General features: G+C 40.1%; 1 protein-coding gene across 1 annotated transcript in view; it reads right to left on the bottom strand.

Moving 5' to 3' along the window:
- MCCC2 (methylcrotonyl-CoA carboxylase subunit 2) overlaps nt 1-13429 on the bottom strand; it is an 80593-nt gene that overhangs the window by 25608 nt on the left and 41556 nt on the right. The window contains exons 7-8 of the mRNA XM_065905543.1: nt 5538-5651; nt 899-963 (exon numbers count right to left, since the gene is read on the bottom strand). Of these exons, the coding sequence (XP_065761615.1) occupies nt 899-963; nt 5538-5651 (179 nt within the window). The remainder of the gene's footprint in view (nt 1-898; nt 964-5537; nt 5652-13429) is intronic.

Here is a 13429-nt window from a genome sequence, read left to right as displayed (position 1 = left end):
TGGACACGGGCTCCTCAAGCAAGACCCAGGTAGCAGCTCAGTCACGGGCAAATGTGAGTTCTCAATGGTTCCCCAACAGCCCTTAAGATCAACAGTCTCCACTGCCTCTCACGGCGGGTATGCTTATATACAATACAATCTCCAAGGAACTTAACAGTACCCCCAATCTTCTGGTTTGATTGACCAATACAGCCCTAGTCAGGGGACCCCAAAGCACTCCAATCATTGACCCTAGTAAAAACGTGTACCCCAGGTCCTGTCTCATCTCTGGGCACTCTGGCTTGACCACTTCATGTGGTCCCTCAAGGTGTGCTGTGTAATTTCTCTAGGACCTGTGACTAGTAAACTTCTCTATTTCAGATTCTCTTATGGTCTATTGTTGAATCATGGCTTACCATCCAGCACCTTGTCGTCCACTTAACAAGTGTTAATTAAGCAATGTCGTAATGCCTGCATGCCACTGGGTCACCTCTGCCTTCTATACGCCTTCCCTATACTTCTTTTTTTGTGGCTCTTATCATATATACACATTTATGTTCTATTTTGAAGGATATGAAACAAACCTCCCTGACTAGACAATAAGCTTCTTAAGATCAAAGACAATGTCTATCTTATTACCTTGAATACCTAAACAGTGCCTGGTATACAACAGGTGTTCAATGTATATTTGCTAAATAAATGATAAATTTGTCTCCCCAGTCTTTCTAGGTTATAATAAAAACCTGATGCTCTTTCTTAGAAATGGAACACTAAAGAATTGAACCCCCAAACTGCAGATCTAGAATAAGTAAACTGGTTTGATCTGGCAACTTTAACACTTGGAAAAAATAATCTGAAATTTCTTTTAAACAGACAAATGACAATCAATCCCGAGGAGAAACAATTGCTTCTGTTTCACCTGCAGTGAAGATCAGCCCCTCCAAGATCCTCAGCCGACACCTCTTCCCCAGTGGCTGCTTTAACCTACAACAAAGATAAAAGTCAAAAGTGAGTTTTGTCCATTAGAATTATTAAAATGCTTTCCCATACATCCCCTAACCTGGCTATATCTACCATTCTTTCTTTCATAGAACTACATATTTTGTTTCTCATTTAACCCACCTGGATAATACTGTCTCTAGTCTTACAGACAAGAAATGTGAGTCCAGAGTCACTAAGGAACTTGCCCATAGCCCCCAAGCAAGGGACAGAAACTGACTTGAACCCAGACATTCCTGGCTGGAAAGCATGCTCTTCCCCCTACGCTATCCTGCCTCCACATGTACCTTAAAGCCTTTGTATCTGTGCATAGGCTGTTCCCACTGCCTGGGCTCCCTTCTCCCTCTCATCCACCCAGTGAATCCCCACTTATCTTTCAAGCCCTACCTGCTCCATGTGGCTTTCCCTAATGACACTCCATGGAATGAACAGAGCAATGCTTGCCCATCTGTGGCTCAAGCGTGTTCTGCTTACACCTCTAATGGCACTTGCCAGACTGTATTTCACTAATTTGCGTGTGTCTCTCTCATCTCTTCTATACTGTGAGCTCCTGGATGGCAGAAATTGTGATTTATTTATCTCTGGACACTCAGTAAATGTACTGGAGTAACGCTATTTTTTTTTCACCTTTGCTGAATAATTCCAGTGACTATCAAACTCTTAAAGGTATAGCATCTTTAAGATGGGGGGAAAAGTCTCCATGATTACCCACATCTAAGATTCATGAGAATATGACCAAAAAGAAAGAAACATTAAGTAATAAATTAAGAATGTCTTAATTATAGTCTGAGAAGTTTTAACAAGAAAAATGATTTAAGGCTAAATGCCAACCTGGTCCCTTAGGAATCGCTTATTGATTCCTACTTCTTTGAGTTGGTTGATTTGTTTCTTTTTCTCCAAGTAATTTTTTAAAAAGCTTTTATTAGAATAATGAACATTAATCTAAAATACAGCATAGGGATGACTTATTCACTACATCAAAAGCTCTGTCTTAAATATTATTCTACAGGGAGAAGTAATTAAATTTTTTACCTCCAATTATTCCACCCCCAGAACTGAATTCTTGATTCTCTTCTTCCCAAAAAATTCTGTGTAAAATAACATTCAGTCCAGACAATAACTAGTTACAAAGGTGTCTGGATATTTAAAATTGTAAAAACTAATAAATAATTGATAAATGATATTCATTTTCTGGGAACTAATATCAACTGAAAAAATAAAATTTGTCATCAGTTAATACTGAAACACTCACATATGTCTGAAACTATGACATATATAAAAATTTGATAAAAGTTTAAGAGAAAAAGAAAATGGCTCATTCTATTAAATAACAAGCTTGGACAATAAAAGATAGGACAACAAAACAGCTCCTTCAAAACCTTGTCTTATTACTGTGTGTTTTTTTTTCAACCACTTTAAGCTATGGAAAGCTATGGCACCTCAACCTCACATTATGCGTGAAACCTGCAAAGCTTTTTCTCAATTTTCAGAAAAACAAGCATCAAAATTTAGAATTCTCCAACAGCTGAGGCTGCTGCTGCCTTTTTTCTGCTTATAAACATGGCCTTTTGATGGCACATGACTGAACAGGGTTCAGTTCTCTAACAGAACTGCAGACTTCAGCGGCCAGGTTGCTTCTTTCTAAGGTATCAGTTAAATCTGAATCCACTGAACAGACACTGTGATGTTGACCTTTATCCTCTTTATCCTGATGCTGACAAAATCCTCTCTCAAAAACAGCATTAGATCCATATTATGATAATGACTTATTCCCAAAAAGATGTTTTAAATTCCAGTCATATCTGTACTCATTCTCTAATAAAAAAACAAACAAGAACTACCCAGGAAAATTTACTATACATAGGTAAATTAAACAACAATTGCTATGAATATAGCTAGAAAGATATTAAAGAATAATATTTAGTATTATTCTGCAGGCTTTTGGAATGAAGCCTTGAGACTTTTACTACAGCTGAAATGGTAGTTTTTCAGGCTTACTTGATCCTCAGTAAAAAAGTTATTGAAAATTAACACAAAGCATAAGATCTTTTAACATACTCTTTTTAATAAACTTGTGTTAATATTCCAAAACCAAAGACAAACTTTTGAAGCAATAAACTTCCTTTGTAAGATATAATTCATGTACCAGAAAACTCGCCATTTAAAAGAATACAATTCAGTGCTCTTTATTATATTAACAAGGTTGTGTAATCATCACCACCACCTAATGCCAGAACATTCCATCACTCTCAAAAGAAGCATCCCTCCCCATACACCCCCACCTTATACCTTGGCAACCGCTAACCTACCTTCTGTCTCGGTGAATCTGCCTATTCTACATGTTTCATAGAAGTGGAACCACATAATATTTGTCCTTTTGTGTCTGGCTCAGTGCTTTCAAGGTTTATCCATGTTGTAGGATGTGTCAGAACTTCATTCCTTTTTACGGCTGAATAATACTCCACTGCAGGTTTATTGTACCTTTAGAATTTCCTTGGCATTATTCTGTTTACCTCGTTAATATTCTTGGATTATACATACACAGGGGGACCTTTCCTTGTCATCTGTACTAACTACCTGTGTCTTCACCCACCCTCTGTTTACCCCTCTGAAATCTAGGATCAAGTTGTGGCGTAACAACTGCAGGGTGACTGCTGCTTTCCTGAAACTCGCTGTTGCAGCCTGGTGGAGCAGAGACCAGAACCTGCCCCATGACTCGAGGGTGCGGCAAACTGCACCCTCGTGATTGTCCTATAAGCATGCCGAACGGACATACTTGGGGCGGAACGTGCTCTGTGCACCGCTTCACTGCCTGCCCCTGCGACCGTCGCCATGGAAATAAAACAAGTCATTCCTGATCAACAGCAAAGCCTTAACCTGACTCCCTCTTTATGGTGTGCTGGCCAAACTCCCCAGTATAGCTGTTCCCTAATGATCTCATGTGACTTCTACCAATAAAAGTGCGGGCTGAAAGCCATTTTGTCTTCCTGCCACGGAGAGCAGGAGGATTCCCGCTTGCCAAACGATGTGTCTGTCTCTTCATTGCGCGCCCGCCCCCGTTCCCGGCCGTGCTGCTCGCGGCACTCACAGTACTGCAGATGGTCAAATGGGAAGCGAGGGAAAGCCAGGGATAACAGAAGCCAGTCCCCAGGGCCTCCTTCACAGGCAGGCGGCCAGTGCGGGTGCACAGGGCCCCGCTCTCAGAAGAGCCCTGAGCTTGGAGTGTAATGCTCACTGGTTACCCGAGCGAAAGTCTGAGCGGTTTTCTCTCTGCACCTGTTTTCTGTGTGAAGGCTGACGGGACAGCGGGGCATGCGTGCTAAGCTTTACAGTCTCTGCTCTCCTGCAGTCCTCCCCCCTCAGCTCCCTGCCTCCTGGCTGACCGGTGCCTGCGCCCCGGGTCTTGCCCTACCTCCTCCTCCCCGCCCCTGACCAGCGACTGCGCCATCTGTCCCCAGTGGGGCGCTGGCTCAGGAGCAGGGTCAGAGGTCAGGCGTGCACCCCAGGGTGTCTCCGGGAGGATCGTGGCAGCCCATCACTGCCCTGGGCTAGGCAGGGCTGAGATGAGCTCGCCAACAGGCCACTGGGGTGGGGGTGGGGAGCTGAGGGCTAGCCTCTTGCCCATCCCCCACCCGGGTACCAAGCACATTTCCACATGGAGACGGCACAACTCTGGGGTCTCGGTGGGCCCATGGGAGGCAGAGATGCCTGGGCCGGGGGTGGGGGGTGCGAAGTCATGACATGGCAAATAAAACCACAACTGCTAGCCAGACCACAGAAGAAAGGAAAATGTTTGATATTTTAGTACCTTTGGCAGTGGAAACAACCCAAATGTCTATCAACCAATAAATGGATAAACAAAATACAGCCTATCGATACAATGAAACATTACTCAGCTGCAAAGAGGAATGAAGTGATTCCTCAAAAATACAGATACAGAGTTACCACATGGCTCAGCAATTCCACTTCTAAACATACACCCAGAAGAAATGAAAGCAGCAACTCACACAGATATTTGCATACACATGGTCACAGCCGCATTATTCCGAATAGCCCCAAAGTGGAAGCAACCCAAAAGTCTATTAAAGGATAAATAGACAAAATGTGGTTTATACATGTACACTGGAATATTATTCAGCCTTAAAAAGGAAGGAAATTCTGACACATGTTACAACATGGACAAATCTTGAGGACATTTTCCTAAGTGAAATATGACAAACACAGAAGGACAGATATTATAGGATCCCATTTAAATGAGGTTCCGAAAGTAGTCAAATTCATGGACAAAGTAGAATCATGGTTTCTGGGGTAGTGAAGGAGGCAGAGAATAGGGAGTTGGTGTTTAATAGGTACAGAGTTTCAGCTGGGGAAGATGAGAACGTTCCGGAGATGGATCGTGGTGACAACTCTACAACAAAGTGACTATACTCAATGCCAGAGCACTGTGTATGTAAAAATGGTTAGAATGGTATATTTCACATTATGTATATTTTACTTCAAGAAAGCAAGCAAGCAAGTCTATGTTCTTACCAAAAAGAAACAAACAAGCAGGTTCTTACCAAGGGAGGTCCACCCAAGAAAATGGTACCCTGCTTGCGGACGATGATGTTTTCATCAGCCATTGCAGGCACGTAGGCCCCTCCGGCTGTGCAGGAGCCCATGACCACTGCTATCTGGAATCCAAGCACACAGGAAACTCATGCAGTCAGCTCCAATAGTGAACACAGCCTCTGGGTCTGCAGGCCCACGCACAGTATCAGGGCGCGTGACTAGCTGGTCCCTGTGTTGTCTTTGTTTTTCTTTTTTGGTTTTTGGGGGGGTTTTTTGTCTACGCCGTGTGGCTTGCAGGATCTCAGTTCCTGACCAGGGATTAAACCCAGGTCATGGCAGAAAAGCTTGGAATCTTAACCACTAGGCGACCATGGGACTCCCTGTGTTTCATTTTTAAAATGGAATTCTCAAAGTGTTTAGAATTGTTTCCTAACTTTTGTATGAAAACATTTTGAAGGGCTTAGGTCACACTTTTACAAAGCTTGTGGACAACCTCCCTGTCAAATGGAAGACTGGCCAAACTGACCACTACACTGAGCAACTAATGGAGAGGAGAAACTCACAGTCAACCCACTAATTAGCAAAGTCACATTAAAAGGACAACTTTTATACCTAATAATAATAATAGCAATAATAAGTCCTCTAAACAATTGCCACTTACCTCATAGGAATACTGAAATAATTCTCCAAATGAGCAACGTTAATTTTGTGTTACCCTGAATATAAGACTTTCTAAATATAGGGAGGGGGGATCGGGATGGGGAATACGTGTAACTATATGGCTGATTCATGTCAATGTATGACAAAACCCACTGAAATGTTGTGAAGTGATTGGCCTCCAACTAATAAAATAATATTAAAAAAATAAATAAAATAAAATAAAATAAAAAAAAGACTTTCTAAATATAAAACTAAAGTTAGCATCACAATTGAAAATCTTGCTCAAAAGAAAGTCAGTTGTGTTGAAGCTGGGTGATGCATACTTGAGGGTTCACAGTACTATTTTTTCTACTTTTGTGGGTGCTTGAAATTTTCCATGATAAAAGTTTTTTTAAAATTCTTGCTTAGAGATTAGTATGATACAAATAATAAATATAGATTTTGCTGATTAGTCCTAGATAGGAATAAATACCACCACGAAGAAAAATAAGAGAAGAATGTAGTGAATACTTTCTTAAATTACCATATGAAAGTAGTTTTACTAATTCCAATATTCCATCAGTTTTCCTTCTAGTCATATAAATACCTACTTTGAAATAGAAAAAAGCACTTTCTCTCCTACAAATTCATTGAAAGAACAATTGAACGCAGAGCAAACTTCACAAAACAACTTCTGATCGATAGCTGAGGTCATCAGGCACCCAGAAAAGCAGCCCATTGTCTTCAAAAGGAGGTAGGACAAAATATAAAAGATAAAAAGAGAGACAAAAGAGCTGACGGAGATCCGTCCTGGGAAGGGAGTCTTAGTAGAGGAAGTTTCCAAACACCGGGAAACCCTCGCACTGGCGGGTCTGGGGGAAGTTTTTGAATCTCGGAGGGCAACCTGACTGGGAGGGGAAGAATAAATAAAACCCACAGATTAAGTGCCTAAAAGCAACTCCCAGCAGAAAAGTACCCAAGACCCCAGCAAGTGGGGGCGGAACAGAGAGGAGCCGGCGGCACTGCTCAGGGTAAGGACCCAGCCTGAGTGTCCTGAGGGCAATCGGAGGAAGCTTTTGTGAGATTCCAACTTAAACTGCGGGATAGCAAGAGAGAGAGAGAAAATTAACAGGCCTGAACACACAGCCGGCCGTTCGCAGAACAAAGGGTCTGAGCAAGTCTAGAGAAGAGCTCGCAGGCTGTGGACTGGCCCAGCCCCGCCGGAGGCAGGAGGCAGGAGGCAGGGGGAGGGGAAAGGGGCAGGCTCGGCCCCAAGGATCGCATCCCCTACCGCACTGCAAACAGGCCTCCAGTTTCTAACCAAAGACTTCCTGAGATTCTGGATGGTCGACATCCGCCAGGAGGGTCGTGGCTAGACACAGGGCCAGGCACCCGACCAGCGCAGGCAGGGATTGGGGCTGGGGATGCGGAGGGGAGAAGGCGCACGCACCTGACTGGCACGGGCGGAAACTGAGGCTGGGACCGTGGAAGGGAGAAGGCGCACCGCACCTGGGCCAGGGTGGAAATTAGGCACTGAAAAGAACGGCAAACAGGAGCCAAATAAACAAAGGGAACCGCTTCAGAAGGGACCGGAGCAACAGATTAAAATCCCTGTAGAAAACACGGACTTCACCGGAAGGGGCCTGTAGATATCGAAAAGTGTAAGCTGGAACGAGGAGCTATCTGAAACTGAGCCGAACCCACACAAGCCACAACAGCTCCAGAGAAATTCCTAGATATATTTTTACTTTTTTTTTTTTTAATTAAAAAAAATTTTTTTTCATTTTATTTTTTCTCTTTCATTTTCTTTTAAAATTCCCTATTACTCCCCCATTACTCCTTAACTTTCATTTTCATAGATTTTTACGATTTTTTTAACTAGGAAAAATTTTTTTTCTTTTTTTTTCTTTTTCTATTCTTTTTTCTATTTTTCTTTTTCTCTTATTTCCTTTTAAAGTCCTCTATTACTCCTCTACTACTCCTTAATTTTCATTTTCATTACACTATAACCTTGCAAAAAAAAAAAAGAGAGAAGCCCCATTTTTAAACCAAACTTCATATATATTTCTAAAATTTTTTTGTGTTTTGGTTTTTGTTTTTAATATTGTATTTTTAAGAGTCTAACCTCTACTCTAGATTTTTAATCTTTGTTTTTCAGTATATGATATAAATTTAAGAATTCAATATTCAGTTCCCATTTTTATTCAGGAGTGTGTTGATTACTCTCTCCCAATCTTGACTCTCCGTTTTCTACCTCAGAACACCTCTATTTCCTCCTTTCCCCTTCTCTTCCCAATCCAATTCTGTGAATCTATGTGGGTGTCTGGGCTACGGAGAACACTTAGGGAACAGAGTACTGCCTAGATCTGTCTCTCTCCTCTTGAGTCCCCCTTTTTCTCCTCCTGCTCATCTCTATCTCCCTCCTCCCTCTCCTCTTCTTCATGTAACTCTGTGAACCTCTCTGGGTGTCTCTCACGGGAGAGAATCTTTTCACCATTAACCTAGAAGTTTTATTATCAGTGCTGTATAGTTGGAGAAGTCTTGAGACTACTGGAAGAATAAAACTGAAATCCAGAGGCAGGAGACTTAAGTCCAAAACCTGAGAACACCAGAAAACTCCTGACTACATGGAACATTAAGTAATAAGAGACCGTCCAAAAGCCTCCATACCTACGCTGAAACCAACAACCACCCAAGAGCCAGTAAGTTTTAGAGCAAGACATACCACGCAAATTCTCTAGCAATGCAGGAACATAGCCCTGAACGTCAACATACAGGCTGCCCAAGGTCACACCTAACACATAGACCCATCTCGAAACTCATTACTGGGCACTCCATTGCACTCTAGAGAGAAGAAATCCAGTTCCACGCACCAGAACACCGACACAAGCTACCCTAACCAGGAAACCTTGACAAGCCAATTGTCCAACCCCACCCACTGGGTAAAACCTCCACAATAAAAAGGAATCACAGACCTCCAGAATACAGAAAGCCCACTCCAGACACAGCAATCTAAACAAGATGAAAAGGCAGAGAAATACCCAACAGGTAAAGGAACACGAAAAATGCCCACCAAGTCAAACAAAAGAGGAGGAGATAGGGAATCTACGTGAAAAAGAATTTAGAATAATGATAACAAAAATGATCCAAAATCTTGAAAACAAAATGGAGTTACAGATAAATAGCCTGGAGACAAAGATTGAGAAGATGCAAGAAATGTTTAATAAAGACCTAGAAGAAATAAAAAAGAGTCGATTAAAAATGAATAATGCAATAAATGAGATCAAAAACACTCTGGAGGGAACCAAGAGTAGAATAACGGAGACAGAAGATAGGATAAGTGATGTAGAAGATAAAATGGTGGAAATAAATGAAGCAGAGAGGAAAAAAGAAAAAAGAATCAAAAGAAGTGAGGACAACCTTAGGGACCTCTGGGACAATGTGAAACACCCCAACATTCGAATCATAGGAGTCTCAGAAGAAGACAAAAAGAAAGGCCATGAGAAAATACTCGAGGAGGTAATAGCTGAAAACTTCCCTAAAATGGGGAAGGAAATAGCCACCCAAGTCCAAGAAACCCAGAGAGTCCCAAACAGGATAAACCCAAGGTGAAACACCCCAAGACACATATTAATCAAATTAACAAAGATCAAACACAAAGAACAAATATTAAAAGCAGCAAGGGAGAAACAACAAATAACACACAAAGGGATTCCCATAAGGATAACAGCTGATCTATCAATAGAAACCCTCCAGGCCAGAAGGGAATGGCAGGACATACTGAAAGTAATGAAAGAGAATAACCTACAACCTAGATTACTGTACCCAGCAAGGATCTCATTCAGATATGAAGGAGAATTCAAAAGCTTTACAGACAAGCAAAAGCTGAGAGAATTCAGCACCACCAAACCAGCTCTTCAACAAATGCTAAAGGATCTTCTCTAGACAGGAAATGCAGAAATGTTGTATAAATGTGAACCCAAAACAACAAAGTAAATGGCAACGGGACCACACCTATCAATAATTACCTTAAATGTAAATGGGTTGAATGCCCCAATCAAAAGACAAAGATTGGCTGAATGGATACAAAAACAAGACCCCTATATATGCTGTCTACAAGAGACCAACCTCAAAACAAGAGACACATACAGACTAAAAGTGAAGGGCTGGAAAAAATATTTCACACAAACGGAGAACAAAAGAAAGCAGGAGTCACAATACTCATATCAGATAAAATAGACTCTCAAATAAAGGATGTGAAAAGAGACAAAGAAGGACGCTACATAATGATCAAAGGATCAATCCAAGAAGAAGATATAACTATTATAAATATGTATGCACCCAACATAGGAGCACCGCAATATGTACAGCAAACGCTAACAAGTATGAAAGAGGAAATTAATAGTAACACAATAATAGTGGGAGACTTTAATACCCCACTCACAACTATGGATAGATCAACTAAACAGAAAATAAACAAGGAAACACAAACCTTAAATGACACAATGGACCAGCTAGATCTAATTGATATCTATAGGACACTTCACCCCAAAACAATCAACTTCACCTTTTTCTCAAGTGCACACGGAACCTTCTCCAGAATAGTTCACATCCCGGGCCATAAATCTAGTCTTGGAAAATTCAAAAAAATTGAAATCATTCCAGTCATCTTTTCTGACCACAGTGCAGTAAGATTAGATCTCAATTACAGGAAAAAAATTGTTAAAAATTCAAACATATGGAGGCTAAATAACACGCTTCTGAATAACCAACAAATCATGGAAGAAACCAAAAAAGAAATCAAAATATGCATAGAAATGAATGAAAATGAAAACACAACAACCCAAAACCTATGGGACACTGTAAAAGCAGTGCTAAGGGGAAGGTTCATAGCATTACAGGCTTACCGCAAGAAACAAGAAAAAAGTCAAATAAATAACTTAACTCTACACCTAAAGCAACTAGAGAAGGAAGAAATGAAGAACCCCAGGGTTAGTAGAAGAAAAGAAATCTTAAAAATTAGGGCAGAAATAAATGCAAAAGAAACTAAAGAGACCATAGCAAAAATCAACAAAGCTAAAAGCTGGTTTTTTGAAAAAAATAAACAAAATTGACAAACCATTAGCAAGACTCATTAAGAAACAAAGAGAGAATAACCAAATTAACAAAATTAGAAATGAAATTGGAGAGATCACAACAGACAACACTGAAATACAAAGGATCATAAGAGACTACTACCAGCAGCTCTATGTCAATAAAATGGACAACTTGGAAGAAATGGACAAATTCTTAGAAAAGTATAACTTTCCAAAACTGAACCAGGAAGAAATAGAAGATCTTAACAGAGCCATCACAAGCAAGGAAATTGAAACTGTAATCAGAAATCTTCCAGCAAACAAAAGCCCAGGACCAGATGGCTTCACAGCTGAATTCTACCAAAAATTTAGAGAAGAGCTAACACCTATCTTACTCAAACTCTTCCAGAAAATTGCAGAAGAAGGTAAACTTCCAAACTCATTCTATGAGGCCAACATCACCCTAATTCCAAAATCAGACAAAGATGCCACAAAAAAAGAAAACTTCAAGTCAATATCACTGATGAACATAGATGCAAAAATCCTTAACAAAATTCTAGCAAACAGAATCCAACAAGATATTAAAAAAAATCATACACCATGACCAAGTGGGCTTTATTCCAGGAATGCAAGGATTCTTTAATATCCGCAAATCAATCAACGGAATACACCACATTAACAAATTGAAAGGTAAAAACCATATGATTATCTCAATAGATGCAGAGAAAGCCTTTGACAAAATTCAACACCCATTTATGATTAAAACTCTCCAGAAAGCAGGAATAGAAGGAACATACCTCAACATAATAAAAGCTATATATGACAAACCCACAGCAAGCATTACCCTCAAAGGTGAAAAATTGAAAGCATTTCCCCTGAAATCAGGAACAAGACAAGGGTGCCCACTCTCACCACTACTACTCAACATAGTGTTGGAAGTTTTGGCCACAGCAATCAGAGCAGAAAAAGAAGTAAAAGGAATCCAGACAGGAAAAGAAGAAGTGAAACTCTCGCTGTTTGCAGATGACATGATCCTCTACATAGAAAACCCTAAAGACTCTTCCAGAAAATTACTAGAGCTCATCAATGAATATAGTAAAGTTGCAGGATATAAAATTAACACACAGAAATCCCTTGCATTCCTATACACTAACAATGAGAAAACAGAAAGAGAAATTAAGGAAACAATACCATTCACCATGGCAACAAAAAGAATAAAATACTTAGGAGTATATCTACCTAAAGAAACAAAAGACCTATACATAGAAAACTATAAAACACTGATGAAAGAAATCAAAGAGGACACAAACAGATGGAGAAACATTCCGTGTTCATGGATTGGAAGAATCAATATTGTCAAAATGGCTATTCTACCCAAAGCAATCTATAGATTCAATGCAATCCCTATCAAAGTACCAAAGGTATTTTTCACAGAACTAGAACAAATAATTTCACAATTTGTATGGAAATATAAAAAACTTCGAATAGCCAAAGTAATCTTGAGAAAGAAGAATGGAACTGGAGGAATCAACCTACCTGACTTCAGGCTCTACTACAAAGTCACAGTCATCAAGACAGTATGGTACTGGCACAAAGACAGAAATATAGATCAATGGAACAGAATAGAAAGTCCAGAGATAAATCCACGAACCTATGGACACCTTATCTTCGACAAAGGAGGGAAGGATATACAATGGAAAAAAGACAACCTCTTTAACAAGTGGTGCTGGGAAAACTGGTCAACCACTTGTAAAAGAATGAAACTAGAACACTTTCTAACATCATACACAAAAATAAACTCAAAATGGATTAAAGATCTAAATGTAAGACCAGAAACTATAAAACTCCTAGAGGAGAACATAGGCAAAACACTCTCCGACATGAATCACAGCAGGATCCTCTATGACCCACCTCCCAGAATATTGGAAATAAAAGCAAAAATAAACAAATGGGACCTAATGAAACTTAAAAGTTTTTGCACAACAAAGGAAACTATAAGTAATGTGAAAAGACAGCCCTCAGATTGGGAGAAAATAATAGCAAACAAAGCAACAGACAAAGGATTAATCTCAAAAATATACAAGCAACTCCTGAAGCTCAATTCCAAAAAAATAAATGACCCAATCAAAAAATGGGCCAAAGAACTAAACAGACATTTCTCCAAAGAAGACATACAGATGGCTAAC

The sequence above is a fragment of the Muntiacus reevesi genome, chromosome 14, assembly GCF_963930625.1.
Source record: "Muntiacus reevesi chromosome 14, mMunRee1.1, whole genome shotgun sequence".
Classification (NCBI taxonomy): domain Eukaryota; kingdom Metazoa; phylum Chordata; class Mammalia; order Artiodactyla; family Cervidae; genus Muntiacus; species Muntiacus reevesi.
Note: the sequence above shows the minus strand (reverse complement) of the source record. Positions and strands in the feature narration are given on the sequence as shown.